At 37.4% G+C, this 24,627-nt stretch overlaps 1 protein-coding gene across 1 annotated transcript in view; it reads left to right on the top strand.

The window, feature by feature from the left end:
• The window catches only part of LOC115628647 (unconventional myosin heavy chain 6), a 665,426-nt gene that overhangs the window by 164,152 nt on the left and 476,647 nt on the right, over nt 1-24,627 (top strand). The window contains exon 5 of the mRNA XM_030524816.1: nt 20,953-21,097. Coding sequence (XP_030380676.1) covers nt 20,953-21,097 — 145 coding nt within the window. The remainder of the gene's footprint in view (nt 1-20,952; nt 21,098-24,627) is intronic.

The following is a 24,627-nucleotide window of genomic DNA, read 5'->3' as shown; positions in this document are numbered from 1 at the left end:
ACAGCCAATTAGCATACCTGTTGAGCTTCCATTACCACAGACTTCGAGGAACAGGTACTCAATCGTACTCCCAATGGGTTGTTTGCTTATTACTTTTGATTTTAGTTTTTTGGCAATATATATAGCAACCCCTCCTGCATGGCCTTCTCGATCGGATCGATAAAGATCATAGCCATCACATGCAACTAAGACATCACTCAGTTGAGAGACAAACCACGTTTCCGACACACATATAACATCAACATTGGACTTTACAAACAAATACCTAAACTCTTCAATTTTGTTGCAAAGACTTTGTGCATTTATATGGCATATTTGTAAACCGTTTTTTTGCTTTGCAAGAACCTTGATAAGAGTTTTACTATTCGCTGTGGATCTGCTTATATTAGTGTGCATAGTAAGAATCTTTTACCTATTAATAGCACACGCAATTTACAAATTGTAAATAAATTTAGTAACCTAACATTAATTTCACGACATGTATTTCTAACAGAACTAACAAATAAGATCGTATATGAAAGAGCAGATGAGAGCATAAATCTAACGAAAGCTATCAATACAAATATTATTCCTAATCTCTTCACTGTGCTCACTATTAGATGTAGTTAAGGGAGGAAGTACATTAAATGAGTGTAAATCTTGTTTATCGTAAATTACAAGTGCCTCCGCTCCTGCAGTTTGAGTCACATGCACAACACCACGTCGTGTGAAAACAGAAAAGAGGCACTTGCGTTTTATATATTAGGATTTTTTAATTAGTTTTATACTTAATCTATTTTGCCTACTCAACCAAGTGTGTATTTAATATAATAATTTTTAGTAACGTTAATTTAGTTAATGTTTTGCAAGTGTGCTTGAATCTTAACTCTAAAGTGCGTTTCGCTGCTGATTGTTTTCAGATTATGCGGTAACTCATTCCACAGACGAACAGCGGAAATAAAGAAATGTTTTTCCGAACTTGCTAATTTAAATCTCGTGCAAAATATGTTATTCGTTCTTCTTGATGTGGTGAAAGCAATTTTGTCGTGTAAATAGTTCGGTTCCTTACGTGTGATAGCTTTATGCAAGAAGATTAGGGTTCTAAGTTTAATCCATGAGTCAAGGGTCATCTCTATATATATATAAAACAGTTCGTTCTGACTGACTGACTGACTGACTGATTGGCAAACAACGCACAGCCCAAACGGTAAAAGCTAGGAAGCTGAAATTTGGACACAAGATCCCTCTTATAGTGAAAGTGAGCACTAAGAAGGGGTTTCGGAAAATTCGAGCTCCAAAGGGGGGAAAACGAGCTCCAACGTTTGTATGAAAAATCTACAATTTCAATTATCCAATTAACTTCAAACATAGTTTGTATACTCTCAAAAAGAATACAAAAAAAACGGTATACTTGGATTTTCAATTTTTTTTCCTGCGGCCTGAATAATAATGATTTTCCGGTGGAAAATTCGGTAAATGAAAAGCTATTTGCAATCAACGCACAGCCTAAACGGTAAGAGCTAGGGGGCTAAAAATTGGACACATGTTGTCTTCAGTGGTGTAGGTGAGCACTAAGAAGCTGTTTTGGAAAATTCAAACGCCAAAGGGGGGAAAACGGGCTCCAACGTTTGTTTGAAAATTCTGCATTTCAGAATCGATTAACTTTAAATTTGGTTTTTATAATCTATAAAAGAATACAAATAAAACTGCATATCGGTTTTTTGAAATTTGTTGGAGCTTGAATTATTGGGGTTTTAATATTTATTCATTTTTTCAAATGAAAAGTTTGTGTTATAAATTTTGTCCGATCGATTTCAAATTTGGGTAATGTAATCAACATAACTATATCAACAAATAGGCATTCAACGATTAAAATATAGCAATATGTTTTTTACTTGCCATATATCCAATATCAAATAGTTGGGGACATCACATACACACACTCACACATGCATACAACAAGCAACAGTTCGTGTCTATGTGTGCCCATGCATACATACATATGTACATACATACATATGTACATACATATGTATGTATGCCTGTATATGTATGTAGCATGTACATACAAAACAACAACAACAACTGCAAGTCATTGGCTCGCTCTTCTTCTTTCGTTGTGACCATTTAATGTTATTTGCAAAGGCAAAATGCCAATAGTTAACAGTTACCGTCGCTAGGCAACGACTGCGTAAGCGATAGTAAAGCAGAAACCGAATAACGGAGCTACGCATATTCTGCTTCGCATTGCGGGCAGATGTATGTATGTATATGATTTGTTCTTATTGATGTCAATAAATAATTAGATTTTGTTATTTAAATATTCTGCTTATTGCATTCAAACTTCGATATTTTGATGGTGTCGGTGGCTTCAACTATCGAAAGTTTTACTCTAGCAAATTGAGATGAGAATTGCCAGTGCTTTTTGATCGTGGCTCATCGCTGCACGGCATTGACACGAGTGCCGTGTTTCATATTCCGAGGTTGTGCGTGACCGTATTGACTCAATATGGCACGAAAAGGCTCAAATGTGAATTTAAAATTAGGATATACCCTTATAATTATTCCCCTTTTTTGCACATAGTCTATCTTAAAACGTTGCGTTATCTCTATATATAAAACAGTGACTAATTGACTAATTGGTGATCAACGCACAGCCCAAACGGTAAAAGATGAAATTTGGACTCAAGTATCCTTTCATAGTATTCATCATAGTGTAGGAGCACACTAAGAAAGGCTTTTAGAAAATTCTAGCTCCAAAGGGGGAAAACGAGCTTTAAAAAATATTAGTTATAGTGGTCATGTTCGTTTAACGAAATAGTTTGGCAAGAACAAAAATGTAACGGACTACTGAACAATTTTTTGTCAATAACAGAAAATGTTCATTTAAATACCTTAAATGCCTGCTATTGGTAACTTATAAGGTGAAAACATATGGGTAGGTTATGCACACACAAAATAAATACAATTGGAAACATTATATTGAGCCGGGTTAAGACGGGCAATACCTGCTAGTATTATATATTTTGTTGGCGTACGTCGTTATTGAATCTCTTCTTTGTATGTTGAAATATACCGGGCTATGCTATTAAAAGCTACTTTTATTTTGTTTTGGCTTACAGCATCGCAGTTTCCGAAAATTTCAATCCCATAAAATAGCAAGGGTATTAGACATGTCTTGGCAATAATTAGCTTTAGTTGTACAGGTAGAAAGTTCTGCGTTAAAGACAGACTCTTTAGTGCGCTATAAAGTTTTCCAACTGCCTTATTTACATGGTCGCAACAAGATAACGATTGATTTATAGTTATGCTTAGGTTTATTGCCTGCTCTACGTACTCAATGTGCTCGTTGTTAAGTCGTACTTGCTCAAGATTGAGTGTGTTAATTTTTTTATATATTACTAAGCATTTTGATTTTTTAGGGTTAACCTCCAATCCGTTAATACTAGTCCATTTACTGATTTTGTAGAGATCATCATTGCAGACACGAATACATTCATCTATTCTACATAACGGACGACTAACATACATCTGCATATGTGTAACTCATACATGTGTAACTCGGAATTAGACACACAACATGGAAGATCATTGACATAAATTGAGAACAATAGTGGTCCTAAGACAGACCCCTGAGGGACTCCACGCTTTATAAATAAACAAGAGAGAACGCTACAGTCGAGCAAGCCCGACAGTAAAATACCCTGTACTCTCCACAAAAAAAAAAAATTTTTTTAAAAATTACAATTTAAAAAAAATTAATGAATTAATTAATTAATTAAATTAAATTAGAATACATGTTTATGTTCAGTTTTAACAGCATACATTTACATCACGTACCTATGCGTGTTTATATGCGTGTATGTATGCAGCACAAAGTTGAACCAAAGCAGCAACAACAACAACAGCTGCGGGCAGCGCTGCCGACAGAGCTGCAGGCAGCGCATGAGCAGCGATTTTACTTATGGCTATAACTTTCTTCAGAATTGACTTATCATTATGAAATTTGGCACACGGACACAATAGTACTAACTGGATGTACCTACCAAAATGGATTTCAAAATTCCGTGAATTACGGAAGTTATAAGAAAAAACACGAATTGCGGGGGAGTGGGGGGGTGTATCAGAAAAAATAAACAAACTCGATCTGCCTAGGGCTTATAGGAACCTTGATACCAATTTTGGTTATCCTAGCTCTTGTACTTACTGAGATCCTTGCGCTCATATTTATTATTACACTATTTATTTATTACACTGTGTTTAAAAGATGTGAAATTAGCATTTGCTATTTGAAGTTCTTTTGAATTTTCCGGAGCGACTGAGAGACACGTCTGCTTACGCTAAATTTCGCCATTTATTTTGTTGTGTTTGGTTGACTGCAAACATGCTTATACATACACTCACATAGACGCAATTGCTTTGTATATGTGCAATTATACACCCTTTACGTCATATAGACCGATTTAACTAGAAGTTATAGCCATAAATATTTTTGCTGCTGCCCGCGGCTGTTGTTGATGTTGCTGTTTAGTTGACTGCGAAAATGCTTACACAGACACGAATAGATGCGCATAGGCATACATATACTCACACAGACGCAATTGCTATGTAAACCCTTTACGTGAGTTCGAATACCGAGAGAGGTAAAATCGATCCAATTTTTTTAAATTTTCTTATTTCTTTTTATTTTCTATAATTATTGTAAACATATGTACAGAGTATTTCAAAGTCGGGACACCCTACTTTAGCTTTTTTACTTGTTATATATTATTCGTTTGCGCATCTCATATAATTTATGTTCTGTTTTTTCTAACAATTGTCTAATTTCTTTCAGCTTACTATCTTTTGCCTGACATATAACTAGATTGTCCTCGAAGCTATTTGTTTCAATTGTCATTATGTTTGTACACCTGCTTAGAGCATCAACGTGCTGCATACGTGTACCAGGTCTATGGACTAGTTCATAAGTATAATCATGAAACTCAAGGGCCCACCTGGCAATGTTAGGATTAAGGTCAATCTTATTTAGTCTAAGTGCTAAGGAATTGCAATCTGTAACAATTTTAAAATCTTTGCTCTGTAGATAAACTCTGAATCTTCGTAAAGCATAAACAACTGCTAAAGTTTCTAATTCAAAGCTGTGGTATTTTGATTCGACATCTTTTGTTCTATTGGAAAAATAGAAAATTGGGTGCAATTTTTTCTATTCTTTCTTTAGCATTAGTACGGCGCCAAATCCTAGAGTATTGGCATCGCAATGTAGTTCTGTTTCGTGTTTGTAATTGTATACTGATAGAACTGGTGCTTGTGTCAATTTCTCTTTCAACAATTTAAAACAATTGATTTCATTGTGGCCAAATCGGAAAAGTCTATCTTTCTTTAGAATATCGTATAAAGGCTTAGCAACGGTAGAAAAATCTTTTATAAGCCTTCTGAAATATGAACAAAGGCCCAAAAAGCTTTGTACCGCGTTTACGTTTGTTGGCGTTGGAAAATTTTGAATGGCCTGGACTCCTTTATTATTGGCCTGTACTCCGTCTTTTGTTATTAGAAAGCCTAAGTATTTGACACTTGGTTGCAAGAGCTCGCATTGGTCCATTCGAAGCTCAAGTTTGTTTTCAACTAACCGTTTATAAACTTCTTTTAGGGTATCTAACTGTTCGGTAATATTTTTGTCATCATATTTATTTATCATAATATTTTTGTATCAAAATATCGTCCATGTATACGACGACTTTGTTTTCTCTAATCATATTGCCAACAAATCGTTGAAATACAGAAGGTGCATTTTTAAGGCCAAACGGCATTCTTAACTATTCGTACTGGCCTAATAGTGTGACAAAGGAAGTGTATTTGACTGTTTCTTCGTTGACACCGTTTTATTTACCAATTTTTCTAACAGGTCATCTATCAGTGGTAAGGGATAAATACCTTTCAGTGTAATTTTGTTTAGTTTTCTAAAATTTATACACAATCGCAAGATACCCGTTTTCTTTTTTACTAAATCGATGGGTGAAGCATATTCGGAATCACTTCGTCTAAAAAATCCTTTTTTAAGTATCCATCTAGTAACTGTTGTAATTTATCTTTTTCCATATATGATAAGCGTCTTGGTGAGCAACTAAACGGTTTCGAATTGTTAAGACTTATTTTTATACCCTGTACCCAAAGGGTAAAAGGGTATATTAGTTTTGTGCGAGTGTACATGGAATATATCATCTTCGCGATATTCAGGCCGAATACGGCGCACCAAACGCTTCAAAACTCCAAGGTAGAATACCGCATTAACGTTTTGTCCGGGTGGAACAAATTCTTTGTGGACAATACCCTTGGAATCATAAAAACAAATCAGCATTGTCTTCACTTTAGACTTCTCCATGGACGATTTTTTGGGTTTCGGCTCCGGTGCCTTCCATTCAGCACTCTGGCATTTCGTTACGGGATCATATTGGAAACACCACGTTTCGTCACCAGTCACAATATCGTAAAGGAAGTTTTTGTCCGTTTTGACCTCTTTAATGATGTCCTTCGAATGCTGGAGCAAGTTTTGGTCGTCAGTCAATTTGTGCGGAACAAACCGTGCACACACCTTTCGTAAGCCCAAATGTTCGGTCAAAATGCTATAAACCGATGTTTTGGAGATTTTCAATTCCATTTCCATCAATTTCAATGATAATTTCGTCTGATTTTTGATGAATTCACGCACAGTTTCGATGGAATTTTCGGTGATGGCCCGTTATTTATGTCCTCACGACCACTTTGAAAACGTTGAAACCACTCGTGCACTCTGCTACGGGATAGGCAATCATCGCCATAAACTTGTTCCATCAATTGAAACGTTTCGGTAAAAGTTTTACCAATTTTAAAACAAAACAAGTAAAAAAGCTAAGAGAATAAAAAACAAGAGAGAACGCTACAGTCGAGCAAGCCCGACAGTGTAATACCCTGTACCCAGGTAAACTTCCGTCACTGAGTTATATGCGCCCATAGCAGCAGCAAAAAGAGGAAGAAGAAGAGCGAACTTGTTGCTGCAGTTTGGGGGGGTTGTACTGGCGTCAATTTGTGTTGCTAATAACTTTTCCAAACAGCAACATCAACAACAACCGCGGGCAGCGCTTGGGCAGCGCTTGAGCAGCGCTGCAGCAGCAAATATATTTATTTTTTTATTTATTTATTTAATCGACAAACAATGCAGTCGATGTAAAAGAAAAAGAAAACAAAAAATCAATACAAAAGAGAACTTAAACTAAAACAAGATAGAACGCTACAGTCGAGCAAGCCCGACAGTAAAATAGCCTGTACTCTCCACAAAGAAGAAAAATTAAAAAAAAAAAATTAAATTATTAAAAAAAATGAATGAATTAATTAATTAATTAAATTAAATTAGAATACATGTTTATGTTCAGTTTTAACAGCATACATTTACATCACGTACCTATGCGTGTTTATATGCGTGTATGTATGCAGCACAAAGTTGAACCAAAGCAGCAACAACAACAACAGCTGCGGGCAGCGCTGCCGACAGAGCTGCAGGCAGCGCATGAGCAGCGATTTTACTTATGGCTATAACTTTCTTCAGAATTGACCTATCATGATGAAATTTGGCACACGGACACAATAGTACTAACTGGATGTACCTACCAAAATGGATTTCAAAATTCCGTGAATTACGGAAGTTATAAGAAAAAACACGAATTGCGGGGGAGTGGGAGGGTGCATCGAAAAAAAACTCAAACTCGTACTCGGTCTTAGGAGAATATGGAAACCAAGTTTGGTTATTCTAGCTCTTATACTTTCTGAGATCCTTGCGTTCATACGGACAAACGGACAGACGGACGGACGGACATGGCTATGTCGACTCGGCTTCTCATCCTGATCAAGAATATATATACTTTGTGGGGTCTGCCCCGCCTCCTTCTGTGTGTTACACACATGCGCACAAAACTAGTATAGCCTTTCACCCTTTGGGTACAGGCTATAATAAAGCTATAGGAATAAAAAGCCTATAAAAATGACACAAATATCTAATAACGAATCCGACACGGTGGGGGAATTTTATTTGCCAAACGGCCAGCTATGCCCCGATTCGCAGCAGAGGGTAGTCAGATAAGTTATTAGACCTAACAAAAAAAAGGAATGGAGATGAAAAAATAGCAATAGAAGGTAAAAGAAAGAAAAAAAAAAACTTAAATAATAAGAGATAAAATATAATTAAAAGCTAAAGGTGGAGAATCACTGACCCGTTGGGGGAAAATTTATTAGCCAGTCCGGCAAGCTATGCCCCTACTCACAGCAGTGGTGATCAGTGATTCTGCCGGAGGTAGCTGAAAATATAAGCTTTTAGTGAGGGGAGAGAGAGCTCACTTGAGATTAAAAAGTAAGAAGAATTATAATTAGAGCATAATATTCGAAAAGGGTTGTGCATGGCGTAATCACTAGTGCATCTGTTAAGTAGAAGAGGCAGAATGTTCCTTGTTGGCCTGGAAGGAACAGAAAAATTAATACGACCTAAAAGCATAGAGGAATCAACATCTCCAACAATCAAGGAGGAACAGAACACCAAGAACTACCCTACGGGGAGCCAAAGAGGGCAGGTTAATAAGGAGAAGCCTACTGGAGTAGGAAGGTAATCGCAGATTAGGATCCCAGTTAAGACCACGAAGAGCAAAAAGAAGAAATTGTTTCTGGACTGACTCAATGCGATCCTGATGCAGTTTATACTGAGGACACCAAACACATGAGCAGTATTCTAGCATTGGTCGTACTAGAGAACTGTAAAGTAGCTTGGTAGTATAGGGATCGTTAAATTCTCTAGACCATCGTTTAATAAAACCAAGAACACCATTAGCTTTGTTAACGATAGTGGAGATGTGAAGATTGAAATTCAATTTGGAATCAAAAATAACTCCAAGATCTTCAATTGTCAATTGTCAATCGCATAAGTATCTAGATGTGGTCTGGACCGGTGAAAAGTCATAAACTTGCATTTAGAACAGTTAAGGTGCAGGTAGTTGACCAAGCACCACCGTTGAAAACAGTTAAGATCATACTGCAGACGAGACTGATAAAGAGGATCTTTATACGAAAAAATAAGCTTTACATCATCGGCATACATTAGTATACGGGAGTGCAGCAGGATAGACGGAAGATCATTAATAAATAGAGTGAATAATAGGGGGCCGAGATGACTACCTTGAGGTACGCCCGAAGTTACGATAACAGGTTTAGAAATATTCGACCTGAGTAGTACCTTCTGTGTCCTATTTTTTAAGTATGAGGAAATCCAATTCAAAGAGTTTGACGGAAATCCCATACGAGATAGCTTTAAGAGGAGAAGGTCGTGATTCACTGACTTACAACCCTTTTTGTGGAGTGGTATAATAAACGATTCTTTCCAAAAAGCAGGAAAGATTTCGTTCTCAAGGGACAGATTAAAAAGCTTAAGCAACGGCTTGCAGAGGGAGGTACTACACTCTTTGAGCACACAACTAGGAATGTTGTCAGGCCCAGGAGAGAATGAAGCTTTTACAGATTGTATATTAGACAAAATACAAGAATCTGTAATTATTGGAGCAAAAGTGAAATTTGAAGGCATAATGCAGAATGGGTAAGAATTGCCGTTAAAAGACTCGGAGGAGTATGTCGACTGGAAAAACTTTGCAAATAATTCAGCACTTGCAGAATCATAAACAGAATTGTCATTCGCAAGAAAAAATGACGATGGCAAAGTCGAAGATTTCCGTTTAGAATTTACGAAGTTGTAGAACTTCTTAGGGTCATGTTTAAATTGGAGTTTGCAACGCTCGAGGTAATTTGTGTAACACAGGGAGTTTAACAGAATAAAATTAGATTTTGCAATAGAATATTTGGAGAAGTCATCAGATAAGCCAGACTCTTTGAACTTTTTAAAACATCTCGATTTAATGTTTTTTAAGTTAGAAAGTCTACGCGTAAACCATGGAGGTTTAAGAGTAGAAGATGATGCGACGCTATTGGGAACACAGACATCGAAGGTGGAATACATGGTGTCATAAAAAAATTTTGAAGCAACATCTATATCAGTGGAGCTATATAAGAAAGACCAGTTAGTATTTAAAATCAAACTGTTAAGCATAACAAAATCACAATTACGAAAGCATTTGCGAGGCATGTTGCACTCAGAAGACCCTGCACTATATCTAGAAAAGGGAAGACTAATTTCTAGAGTTGGATGATAGATATCTTCAGGCAGTGTTAAAGGAGAAGATCTAGAAACAACAGCATTATTAACATCATTAACAAACACCGAGATATCTATGAAGGTGATTGTATATAGGATTAATTTGAACAAAAGAGAGTTCAAGAAGGCAATCTAAAAAGTCATTCGGTGACGAAGGAATAAGGTGAGGGGAATCATTAAAGAATGACCAAGAAATGTTTGGCAAATTAAAGTCCCCCACCATAACCACCAAGTCATTATCACGCAGGCGGGAACATACTTCTCTGATACAAGTGATATGGAGCATATAAACTTGAATATCAGAAGAAGGAGGAATATAGGAGCAGGTGATATATAGCGCTCGAGAAGGAGATGTTGTCTTAACGCAAATAAATTCCAGGTCGTCCGGCACATTAACGTGGACAATTTCCGACTGGATGGTGGATTTAACTGCAATCAGTACACCACCACCACGGCGAGCAGGTCTATCCCGTCTATAGATTATAAAGTTATTATAGTAGGATTTAACCACGTCCCTGATAATGCAATTAAGTCAAATTCAAACGAAAAACTATCCCTATTTATGGCTATAACTTCTTGTTAAATCGGTCTATCATGATGAACGTACGGGCACATAATTACTAACTGGGGGTACTTACTAAATTTTAGTTCTAATTTCCAAGAATTACGGGAGTTAGAGAAAATCGCGATTTATGGAGGAGGGGTGGGGAGGGAGGGAAATTCCAAATACACATTTGGTGTCCGTAGGTCTTATAGTCTCTTAGATATAGGCGATTATACGAATGGAAAATCGGGAAAACCCTCATAGGGGGGAAGTGGGGAGGGGGGGGGGGAATGTACAGAGTATAAAAATGTAATGTTGGCTCTTTGTTCGAAGCTCATTTTCGCACCGATAACACAAACATACACTTAAAACGCAATAACTTCACTTCCAATCGATGAAATGTCATGAAATTCTCACTGGGCAATCAATAAAGATAGCAGATTCCAACGCACCAGTCGACATAGGGGGCGCTAGATTCAGCTTATGGATTGGCACGCGGTAAGAGTTCGAATTTCGACCACACGCTCCTTCTCGTCACGATGGAACCCACTTCCAAGTTGGGGGCTCCTTGCTGCCATTGTATTCGCTGCTGCAGACTGTGCAGGTAGTCCCTCGACTAAGCTTGCCAGAACCGCTGCTTGAGCTCTGACAGCAGTCGCCACCTCTTCAAATGTGCGAAGCTGCCGCTCCTCCTGTGACCTCCTGAAGGTGATTCTTGCGGCGGCGTGGTTAGAGCCTGCCCTACCAGGAAATGACCTGGCGTTAAGGCTTCTCCGTTGTTTGGGTCGCTGGTTAGTGGAGTGATCGGCCCTGAATTTAGAAGCGCCTCCACTTCTACCATGTGCGTGGTGAGCTCCTCCTGCCTAAGATTGACGTTTCCAGCGTCTCGCAGCAACCGATGATTTGCGGCTTTCACCGCTGCTTCCCACGGCCTCCGACGAATTTGGTTGCGTTGTCGCTGTACACTGCTTTTAGAAGTCCGCGTCGTCCGACGAACCGAAGAAAAGCATCAGTCGACAAGTCCACTACTAATTCCAAATGAACAGCTTTCAACGGAAAACATACAAACACAGCCATATAAGTTTTAATCGGCGGTCAACCGCGAATACGGAATGGAACCGTGTAATAATCTACCGCCGACCCGTATAATTTGAAAATGCACCTTACTATCCTCGAATTTGTGCCCAAACGGATTAAGTGGCTGGTATACTGGAGACAGGATCTCGCTTTTATTAAGCTTCGCAATGATTGTGGGGAGCTCTACGGCTTGGACAATTTCAACAAATTTTCAAAATTCCAGTTTCAGCTCATTTGCTGATAGTACAAGCGTACTACTGCGATTTTGTTTAAATGGAAATCGAAGTACGTACGCGATGATTCTAATGAGTGTGGTGTACGATGATGTACGGTCAATTAAAGCGTATAATACATTCAGCTCTGGTGCAACAACTGTGTGCGCTGCCGCCAACTTTTTGTCCTCAGATGACTGAATTTCTGAAGATATTTCAAATCGATGCAGTCGTGGCCAGCTATCTTTGTTTTAATAAATTATAGTTTAAAAAACTGAACTAAAAAGTAGAAAATAATTTTTAAGTATCCAGAGCTTATGTTACAGAAATAGAAAATTCCAAAAATCAATTACGACTAATTAATTTGGAATAAGATTAAAATAAAAATTTAATTATTAATAAAATAATTCAATTATAGTAAAAAGAAAGCGTGAGGTGCTATTTATTATATTTTCACAATGACTTTATGACTTTAATATTATAAACAGCTCCTACTGAAATAATTTCACATTTACTTTAATAACATTTACTATCAAGCACCCCACGCTTTTTATACTCTGTACATGAAATGTACAAGAGTATATTAGGTTTGCGGGAGCTGAAAAATGTAACAGGCAGAAGGAGGCGTGGCAGACCCCACAAAGTATATATATTATTGATCAGCGTGACAAGACGAGTCGATCTAGCCCTGTCTGTCTGTCTGTCCGTCTGTCCGTCTGTCCGTCCGTATGAACACCTGGATCTCAGAGACTATAAGAGATAGAGACACCAAATTTTGCACAAAGATGCGTTATGTGTGTATTCTATACGAGTTTGTTTTATTTTTTTGATTTTCCCCCCCACTTCCCCCCTATGGGGGTTTTCCCGATTTTCCATTCGTATAATCCCCTATATCTCGGAGACTATAAGACCTAGGAACACCAAATTTTAGTCCAAGATGCCTTGTGTGAATACGCAGAAAATGTATATTTTGGAATTTCCCTCCCTCCCCCCTCTCCCCCGCAAATGCGATTTTCTCTAACTCCCGTAATTCTTGGAATTTCGAACTAAAATTTTGCAAATACCCCCAGTTGGTTATTATGTGTCCGTATGCCAAGTTTCACTATGATAGACCGATTTACCAAGAAGTTATAGCCATAAATATATTTGCTGCTGCAGCGCTGCTCAAGCGCTGCTCAAGCGCTGCCCGCGGCTGTTGTTGATGTTGCTGTTTGGTTGACTGCGAAAATGCTTACACAGACACGAATAGATGCGCATAGGCATACATACACTCACACAGACGCAATTGCTATGTAAATATGCAATTATACACCCTTTACGTGAGTTCGAATACCGAGAGAGGTAAAATCGATCAAATTTTTTTTTTATTTTCTTAATTTTTTTTTATTTTCTATAATTATTGTAAACATATGTACAGAGTATTTCAAAGTCGGGACACCCGACTTTAGCTTTTTTACTTGTTTTTTTTTTAGTTTTTTAAACTATAATTTATTTTCTTAATTTTTAGTCTCAAAAATATGTTAAAAGTAATTATATAAATATAGTAAAGAGCCTTGTCTTATGTTTGACAATAAATCAAAATTAATTTCATTCATATTTACGTAACATTTCCATTTCATCTAATGCATCACTATTACATGGAACTTTTCCCGTTAGCTTCGAGCAATCAAGTTCTTCTATTCGAATACCATTGCGTGATCTTCTGTGACTCAGAGCTACATAAGCCTGACCGGATCGAGACCAGATAAATAACTGCATGATCTGCCGTACAGCTTTGTGTACGGTGGATGCCAACTCAGGATTAATGGCAGCATTCGTCTTTCAGCGGTACCATAGCTATATTTTGCTGGAAACTGTATAGATATTGGTCTAATTAGATGTATACCATCTTGACCAAAGTCAATACGGTCTGCTGGTATGTCTGAATCATAAACTTGATCACGACGAAAATGTGGCCAAATAATTTCAGTGATTATACCCATATTACCATTTACTAAACCTTTTGCCACGTCAATGTTCGATCTCAACATTACTTTAGCTCCCACGAAAATTTTCAATACTTTAGGAAGACCACCCGTTTTGTTAATATCATTAGGTATAACAGAGTCCACATTCTTATCACCTAAATTTCGTGTAGCATCAATAAGTTGATCTTGTCCTTTTATTGTAAAAATATTTGTCCCTTTTTTCTCAAAATACTGAAGAACTTTTTCATTATGCTTAGCTACTTGATCATTCGTTGTGTAGATTCTTAATGCGTTATCAATTGAGAATTCATTGTTAGCATCTATCGAAACTTTTACTAGAAGTATTGTAAGATGCTGAGATGTCAATTCTCCAATCCTCAAGGCGTTCAGTACATCAATGAATGTTGTGTCTCCTTGTTGGCATATGGTAGGTACATCCAGTTAGTACTAATGTGTCCGTGTGCCAAATTTCATCATGATAGGTCAATTCTGAAGAAAGTTATAGCCATAAGTAAAATCGGTGCTCATGCACTGCTCATGCGCTGCTCATGCTCTGCCTGCAGCTCTGTCGGCAGCGCTGCCCGCAGCTGTTGTTGTTGTTGCTGCTTTGGTTCAACTTTGTGCTGCATACATACACGCATATAAACACGCATAGGTACGTGATGTAAATGTATGCTGTTAAAACTGAACATAAACACGTATTCTAATTTAATTTAATTAATTAATTTTAATTATTAATAAAAATTAATTAATTAATTTTAATCCAACAAAACTTTTTGCGAAAAGAAATACTTTCCTTTTTTTTTTTTCAACTTCCGCATTGGGGAAAGCCTGTGCGCAGACTGAATCGGGCAGCGCTTATTGTATTTGTTTGTTTATTAATTCCTAGTACGACAAGAAGATTTCTTATAAATTAATGTACTAGTCACAAAGTATGCAATTTTCTTAGATAAAATGAATAGTGATGTTTATAACCTACTTAACCTATTTTATAAGATTAATATTATTAATACATAAATTTAAGGCTTGTTTTCTTTCGGTTTTTCCTGTTTTTTCATTATTATTAATACATATATTTAAGGTGATTTTTCTTTTGCTCTTACCGTTATCATTAAATTAGTACAAAAGAGTTGCCTAATGAGTATAAATGTATAGTATAGGTTTAGTGCTTTTTGATTTTTTCAATTAGTTATACTCTTGGAAGTGTGCTTCAATCCTAGTTCTAAAATGCGTTTCATTGCTGATTATTTTTAAGTTATGTGGTAGCTCGTTCCACAGACGAACAGCAAAGATGAAAAAGTGCTTTTCTGAACTGGATAATCTATATCTTTCGCAAACTATATTATTGGTTCTTCTTGATGAATTAAATGTGATTTTGTTATACAGATAGTTCGGTTCTTTACGATTAATGGTTCTATGCAAGAAAATTAGAGTCCTAAGATTTATCCACGAGTGAAGAGTCAGGTTTAAAATTTTGTTAGCGTATGTCGTTATAGATTCTCTTCGTTTAATGTTATAGACATATCGCGCAATGCTGTTGAAGGCGACTTTTAATTTATTCTGGCTTGCGGCATCCCAATTTCCAAATAACTCAACCCCATAAAATAATGAGGGTATCAGGTATGACTTTGCAATAAGAAGCTTGAGTTTGCCTGGGAGAAAATTCTGCGTCAAAGAGAGATGCCTTAGTGCACTATAAGTTCTACCTACTGCATTATTAACGTGATTATGCCAGGATAGAGTCTCATTGATGGTTATCCCTAAATTATTTGCCTTCTTTACGTAATCGATATGCTCATTGCTTAGTTTCAATTTCTCTAGATTTAGTGAGTTAATTTTCTTTTTATATAATACCAGGCATTTAGATTTTTTCGGATATAACTAAAGACCATTAATTCTCGCCCATTCACTGATTTTGAACAGATCGTCATTACAGACACTAACACATTATATTATTCTATTTAACGGACGACTAACATATAACTGGACATCATCTGCGTACATGTGAATCTCGCAATTTGACAGGAAACATGGAAGGTCGTTTTTATTTAAATAAAAATAGTTATGATATTTTAATGTATATTAATTTGTTTACTTTAATATATTTGAGTTCCTTTTTATACTCTGGACATCAAATGTACAAGAGTATATTAGGTTTCGGACGCAAATTTTGCAAATGCCTTCAGTTAGTTATTATATGTCCGTATGCCAAGTTTCACTATGATAGACCGATTTAACAAGAAGTTATAGCCATAAATATATTTGCTGCTGCAGCGCTGCCCGCGGCTGTTGTTGGTGTTGCTGTTTTGTTGACTACGAAAATGCTTACACAGACACAAATAGACGCGCATAAACATACATACACTCACATAGACGCAATTGCTTTGTATATGTGCAATTATACACCCTTTACGTGAGTTCGAATACCAAAAGAGGTAAAATCGATCAAATTTTTTTTTTTTTTAATTTTCTTACTTTTTAATTTCTATAATTATTCTAAACATATGTACAGAGTATTTCAAAGTCGGGACACCCGACTTTAGCTTTTTTACTTGTTTTTACTCGGGTAAAACCCACGCAATACTCGAGACATACTCGGGTAAAACCTGCGAAAAACCAATCAAGGCTGGTACTTGAAGCAAAATAGAACGCTGGCTCATTCTAGTTCGATCATAAGATTTGATTGCATTTCAGCAATCAATCCTGTTGTGGACAGTTTGACGCAAATCGGATGCTGCGACTTGTGGGCGTAGTAAAGTTGTTTCGCTAATTACTTTTCTTAGAATTAACCGATTTGGATGAATTAATCAGTCCTTGACCCCTGTGCGAATTTTCAAGCTGATCAGACTTCTGGAAATTGGTAAAAATTACGCTGAAAAAATTCGTTACATACATACATAGAGGTAAAGCTAATAAAAGCGTGTTAAAAAGGAATTTGGGACCAGTGAACCAACACGAATCCATAAGTTCGTCAATGTTAGCGCCGCGATACACTAAATCGGCGGGATTCACATCCGTTGGTATATGGCGCCAAATTATCTGATCTGACCAAACTTGAACTTCTGGAACTATTTGCAACAAATGTATTCAAGGTAGCAGAATCCCTTTTGAGCCAATATAGAGCGACCTGCTAGTTAGAAAAAAAAAATCATCAGCAAAACCGTGGATTTGCAACGTCTGAAAGTTGCTTAAACAAACAAAGCAAGACACTGAAACCGAGCTCGTTTAACGTGCTCTTGATATTGTTCCAATCAGTGTGCGGGTTCATTGGGATAGCTTCATCCCAATATAGCTTTTTACGCCAAAAACCCCAGCGGATCGAATAACCGTGACGTCACGGACAAAATATTGCGTTTTGTTGGGCAAACGAGCTAAAGCTGTCTTCCAAATGGTAATGAAATATATCACCATGATGAGCCCAAATCATTCCAAGTGTTTTGACAGAGTCAGTTCTATCAGCCTTTTCTTGTTGAGTTTGTGCAAAAAGGTGTGGGTGGTTTGACGACCACTTGGCCAAAGTGAAACCTTCAAGAACAGTGCAGGCGCTGTACCATAGGTTACAGTGTTCAATCTATTTGTATCTATTTCTTGGGCAGGATTTTCGCGCCACAAGACCAATTGAAAATTGCGGTCACCTTACGCCACTTCCACTTGTCTGTACATTTTTGAAATGTCAGCAGAAATGGCATATTTATGCAACCGAAAAGCGATAAGTGTCGCATAAAGCTCCCTCTGAATAGTAGGACCGACCATTAAAGTTTCGTTGAGTGAAAACGACGTCGAAGTTTTGCTTGACGCATCGAAAACGACGCGCAGTTTGGTTGTACTACTATCAGGCCGCAGAACACATTGGTGAGGAATGTAGTAATGTTGTTCTGGGGGAGGAATTTTGAGAAGCGTCATATGACCAAGGTCACGATACTCCTTCATAAAATCGTGGTAAATTTCGTTGGGATTTCGTTTAAACGGAAGAGCGACTTGAAATCGGACGTTAGTCAACATATTGATTTTTTAAACTTTCGCTCACATGCCAATTGTTCAGCTGTATAGCGGGCAGCCTTCGACTGTTCTGCTACTTGTTCTAATTCCCAAAAGCGCTCAACTAGCGAGTCGAGAGAACATGGCTCGATTTGAGTGGCGATGTTGCACGCCACTGACCCGCCCACACTGTCGTGGTTGTATTTGCCGAAACGATCCAGTCCAGCAAAGTTTTCTGAAGATCTGGAGTGTCTGGACTTAGCTTTATTTGTCCAATACAAAGAAGCTCGAAAAACGTCTCGGCTCCAAGCAATAAATCGACCTTGACTGGTTTGTAAAATTCTGGATCTGCTAAGTCAGTGTTGGAAGGTACTTTCTACTGCTTCGCAGGCACGACATGACCTGGTGGAGCTGTCGAAATCGACCTAAGCTATCCTTTATTTTGACAACGGCTGTAGCAAGTATCACTTGCTCAGTGCTCGAAACATGGCTGACATAGGCTTCGTAGGATAACTCCTGTGGTGGGCTGGACGTCGAATTGTCCACATCAAATCTATGCAGAAGGCTGTGGTGTGACTGTGAGCATATACGAAATTTGGACTCTTTGCATTTGGCCACCAAATTATCCTTTCTTAGGCAATTAATGCACATTTTTTGTGCCTTAACAAAACCAAACCGTTGTAGCACAGGAAGGCGTACTGCCTTGCAGTACGAACATTTCGGTTCTGACTTTTGTGAACGTGTAGCACATGAAAATGAAGATTTGGTGCTACTTCTAGGTGCCTCTGGTCGCTGTTTGACCTTGACTTTAGTTGATTCTTCTGCTGCAAGGTATTGATAGCATCGATTTAGCTTATCATAGCAAGCTGACCAGGACGGCAATTCATTATAATTAAGCTGCTCTTCGTAGAGCGATTTTGTGGTATGGTTCACTTTCGATAATACTAGGTGTATTAGAAATGTATTCGCAATATTTACTCCCTATCAACAATAAGGAAGAATAAACAGCCCAAAAGGTATCAATGATACTTTGACAGCACGAGGGTCTCATCTGACAAACATGAAACCAAATGGCTGCATTTTTCCACATGTGTCAGCGACACATCGTTGTGGACGAAGCTTTCAAAAAGACTTATGAAGTTTCTAAATTCTGAATGTTTGCCGCTAAACCTGGGCAAGCGCATCTTCGGAAGCTGACTGCGATGCTGTTGGGCCATCATTGAAGATCAGTCATGAGCGCTTGGTGCAAGCTGCTTAGTTGGCTTTAACCCTTTTAAATACGAAGCCTTTGTGCTGACACATAAGTCTTCCAAAATTTCCTTTCCATCATTGCTGGGGTCGAGCACATCTATGTCTGATTGAACAGTCATCGCTTTCGAAATGTAATCGCGCAGAAATTCTGAACGACATTCTAACTGAGTTTTGTCGAACGAAATAGTTTGGTCTTCAAATGACGATTTAATGCGTTGATTATCAGCCATAACCCTATCCAACTTTTGGATGCACTTCACTAGCTTGCTGTCGACCTTTCCAGCTTCCATATTGACTATTATTATTGCCGCGACTGTGCGATTCTACCAAGAAGCTGTGTAAATGTATAAGTATGTAGAAGACGGTCGCTATGTACAAACAACAACAATGCTACACTTAGTTGGTGCTAGGCGTGAGAAACAAGATAAGCAACGCAAGAGCCAAGAACCCAATTATGTTTGTATGTTTCTCGCCTCAAACGGCTGTTTAGTTACTATGTACTTATTTATTTGCAAATATATATATGAAATGATTGTGCATGCAAATTTTTGAATAATTGAATAATTCTCCGCCAATGTTTTATTTTTTATTGGTGGGGGTTACAAATCAATAGCTTTGTGGCTATGCTCGAGGGCTTTTAAATTTTTGGCACTTAATACTTGTGAGTCTGGCGAACGGTTCATAGGCACTTTCCTTTTAATAATTCAGCAACGGGTCGTCTCATGGATCCAGTAGCTGTCTTCCAAAGTATGCACTCCAGAGACCAAACCAAAAGCTCGAGCAATTTAAGCGCTTTATGCAAATGCCGAAATAAACCGAAAAATTCACTTTCCGCGTAACCGCGCTTTCAAAAAAGCGACACATGAACGATGTCCCTACTCGGGCGCCAATGAAAAATCTAGGGGGATTTTCCAAGATGTCAAAAATCGAAACGAAAAACTATTGAGATGCGTACAAGTATAAACACTCGAGCTATTGGTTTTTGAAATGATTTAATTCCAACTGAATTCTGTAGCGGAGGAAAATTTAAAAAAAAAAATAAAATAAACCCGTTCTGTCTCGGACCTAGGAGAATCTAGATACCAACTTTTGTTGTTCCAGCTTCCTGAGATACTTGCGTTCATCCAGACGGACGGACAGACGGACAAACGGACCGACAGATGGACGGACGGACATGTCTAGATCGATTTCTCTCGTTATGCTAATTCAGAATATATATAATTTATGGGGTCGGAGATGCTTCCTTCTGCATGTTACATACTTTGCACAAACCTAATATACCCTTTTTACCCTACGGGTACAGGGTAGAAAAATTATATGTTTTTAATTATAAGCTGTTTGGATAGTTATAATCAGCTAGTACTTACCCTGACATAAATTATATCGTAAATCACCCTGAATAATATTTACAGTAATATTTAAAGTGACACAATGTTTTGCGGATGATTCAAAACTAACAGCATCTTGTTCAGGAATTTTTTTAGAATATTTTTTTACACCTCGGGATACATTATTAACGTTTTAGTAGGGATCCCTATCTTTATTGCAAATATAATGTAGCCTATGTTAACCGGGGATAGAATCCTTTAAATCGGTTCAGTAGTTCCGGAGCCTTTTCAATTCAAACAATCAAAATTTTCCTTTTTATAATATTAGTATAGAATTATATTTACTTTAGTTATATGCTACTACAATTTAAAATTAAATTTTTACAATATGTTGTAGTCATGCGTCATATCTGGTGAATCGGGAGCTGGAAAAACGGAATCTACAAAATTTATTTTGCAATATTTGTGTGCCATTACTTCTAATGTTTCTACATGGGAACAGCAACAAATTTTGGAAGCAAACACCATTTTAGAAGCTTTTGGTAAGTAACATACGTCTATGAATAACTTATAAATCACCAGTATTCCTTTTTGAAATATGTGTTTCTCCTGTTATGAACAAACTATTTAACCAACCGATTATATATGTTTTCATAACATGATAGCCTTAGGTATTGGTTTTTTTAAAATTTGTTTATATTAAAAGGAAAACCAAGTAGAGAAGCTAAAGTTGGGTGTCCCGACTTTGAAATACTCTATATATAGTATATGTGTATAATTTTTTTGTGTTATATAATATCAGCATTGAATCCGTGCATACAGGTTTAGCACCTTAACAATACATGTTAGCAAATATAAATAGCCTAACCTCGAGCACTTCCGCGTGAGGATTAATAAGTAAGTGGTGGCCTTAGCATTTCTAAATGTTTTGAAAAAACCTAATCGTTTTAGTCTTCGCAAAGGTCTGGCAGGAAGAAGTCCTCTTGCAAGCAAAATACGGTGCCTCAAAAGCCTGTCACGGTATGTACAAGGTGTGTTCCAAAGTAAACAGGACTTTTTAAAAAAAATCAGACCAAACGGTTTTTTCGGCAAAATCATTTTATTTTATTCAAAATAGTCTCCTTCTGCTTTCAATACAGCTTTTTGCACAATCCAAAAGCATGTCGAACGATTGTTTTAGCTCGTTGGCCGGTATGGCCGTCAGTAAGCCAGTGCAAACCTTTTGAATGGCCTCTAAGTCTGCATAACGCTTTCCTTTCATGGGCAAATGCATTTTTCCGAAAAGATAGAAGTCGCACGGTGCCATATCAGGTGAATACGGCGAGTGGTTAATGGTTAAAATGTGATTTTTGGTCAAATAATCGGTCACAAGCGTCGATTGTCTGAGCAATTTTTGGTCGTCAGTCAATTTGTGCGGAACAAACCGTGCACACACCTTTCGTAAGCCCAAATGTTCAGTCAAAATGCGATAAATCGATGTTTTGGAGATGTTCAATTCCATTTCCTTCAATTTCAATGATGATTTCGGCTGATTTTTGATGAATTCACCACAGTTTCGATGAATTTTCGGTGATCACGAATTTTGATTGGCCCACATGTTGATCGTCATTTCGGTCCTCACGACCACTTTGAAAACGTTGAAACCACTCGTGCACTCTGCTACGGGATAGGCAATCATCGCCAGAAACTTGTTCCATCAATTGAAACGTTTCGGTAAAAGTTTTACCAATTTTAAAACAAAATTTAATGTTGGCTCTTTGTTCGAATCTCATTTTTGCACCGATAACACAAACATACTGACACCTAAAACGCAATAACTTCACTTCCAATCGATAAAATGTCATGAAATTCTCACTGGACAATCGATAAAGATAGCAGATTCTAACGCACCAGTCGACATATAGATAGCGCCACCTACTGGCCTGCAGCTCTGCCCACAGCTGTTGTTGTTGTTGCTGCTTTGGTTCAACTTTGTGCTGCATACATACATGCATATAAACACGCATAGACCCGATGATGTAAATGTATTCTGTTGAAACTGTACAGAAGCATGTCTTCTATGTATATATGAAATAAATTTTATTTAATTTAGTTAATTAATTCAATTTTTTTTAAGAATTTAATTTTTTTAAAGAATTTAATTTTTTTAAATATATTAAATTAAATTAAATATTAAATTAAAAATAATTTTCTTTTTTTTTTGGGGAGTACAGGCTATTTTACTGTCGGGCTTGCTCGACTGTAGCGTTCTCTCTTGCTTTGTAATCAATCTGCTTACTTCTAAGGTGATAGTCAAAAGAAATTTTTTCACTTTTTGGCATTGTTTATTACTTATTTGCAAATGTATGTTGTCGATATTTATTTTTATTTCCCCCCTTGCAGGGAGCAAGGTGTAATGTTTAGCCCGATGGGCAGAGCGTGCCGTTTTATCGCTCTACTCTTTACGTTTTTATACTCTGTACATGAAATGTACAGAAGTATATTAGGTTTGCGGGAGCTGAAAAATGTAACAGGCAGAAGGAGGCGTGGCAGACCCCACAAAGTATATATATTCTTGATCAGCATGACGAGACGAGTCGATCTAGCCCTGTCTGTCTGTCTGTCCGTCTGTCCGTCTGTCAGTCTGTCCGTCTGTCCGTCCGTATGAACACCTGGATCTCAGAGACTATAAGAGATAGAGACACCAAATTTTGCACAAAGATGCGTTATGTGTGTATTCTATACGAGTTTGTTTTATTTTTTTGATTTTCCCCCCCCACTTCCCCCCTATGGGGGTTTTCCCGATTTTCCATTCGTATAATCGCCTATATCTCGGAGACTATAAGACCTAGGAACACCAAATTTTAGTCCCACATGCCTTATGTGAATACGCAGAAAATGTATATTTTGGAATTTCCCTCCCTCCCCCCTCTACCCCGCAAATCGTAACTCCCGTAATTCTTGGAATTTCGAAAATTTTGTAAATACCCCCAGTTGGTTATTATATGTCCGTATTCCAAGTTTCACTATGATACACCGATTTAACGAGAAGTTATAGCCATAAATATATTTGCTGCTGCAGCGCTGCTCAAGCGCTGCTCAAGCGCTGCCCGCGGCTGTTGTTGATGTTGCTGTTTGGTTGACTGCGAAAATGCTTACACAGACACGAATAGATGCGCATAGGCATACATACACTTACACAGAGGCAATTGCTATGTAAATGTGCAATTATAAACCCTTTACGTGAGTTCGAATACCGAGAGAGGTAATATCGATCAAAATTTTTTTTTATTTTCATAATTTTTTTTTTCTATAATTATTGTAAACATATGTACAGAGTATTTCAAAGTCGGGACACCCGACTTTAGCTTTTTTACTTGTTTTTTATTATTCATATGCCGACACCGTACGAGACAGCGTCCGAAATTTGCGACGTGTGCAAATTTTGCACACAGTAGAGTACTTTTTGTTTTGAATTTTTTTTTCCGGAGCACACAATAAAAAACACGTCTCTCGGAAACTCTCGGAAATGTGTAGAATGATTATAAAAATTAAAACAAAATTTAATAAACATTTCGATCGATTTTACCTCCCTTCGTATTCGAACTCACATCAAGGGTGTATAACTGCCCATTTACATAGAAATTGTGTCTATGTGAGTGTATGGATGCCTATGTATATCTATCCGTGTCTTTCTGAACATACAATATAGAGTATACCTTTTTATGACCTTACGGATAAAGGGTATTACAATTATTTAGACTTTTTTTTGGTATTCGAACTCATGTAAAGTGCGTATAACATAACATTTACATACGATTTGTGTATATGTGAGTATATGTGTGTCTATAAGTGAGCATCTAGACCTGTCCGTCCGTCTGTCCTTCTGGATGAACGCAAGTATCTCAGAAACTATAAAAGCTGGAACAACCAAAGTTGCTATCCAGATTCTCCTAGAAACAAGTTAATTTTTTTTTTTTTTTAATTTTCCCCCCTTCCTCTGCTACAGAATTTCGTCAATACTGTCAACATTTCAAAAGCTACATAAACCATACTTTGCACACATAATTTATATATAATTGTCTACTGTTGT

The sequence above is a fragment of the Scaptodrosophila lebanonensis genome, unplaced genomic scaffold (assembly GCF_003285725.1).
Source record: "Scaptodrosophila lebanonensis strain 11010-0011.00,11010-0021.00 unplaced genomic scaffold, SlebRS2 tig00000122-arrow-arrow-pilon, whole genome shotgun sequence".
Taxonomy (NCBI): Eukaryota; Metazoa; Arthropoda; class Insecta; order Diptera; family Drosophilidae; genus Scaptodrosophila; species Scaptodrosophila lebanonensis.
Note: the sequence above shows the minus strand (reverse complement) of the source record. Positions and strands in the feature narration are given on the sequence as shown.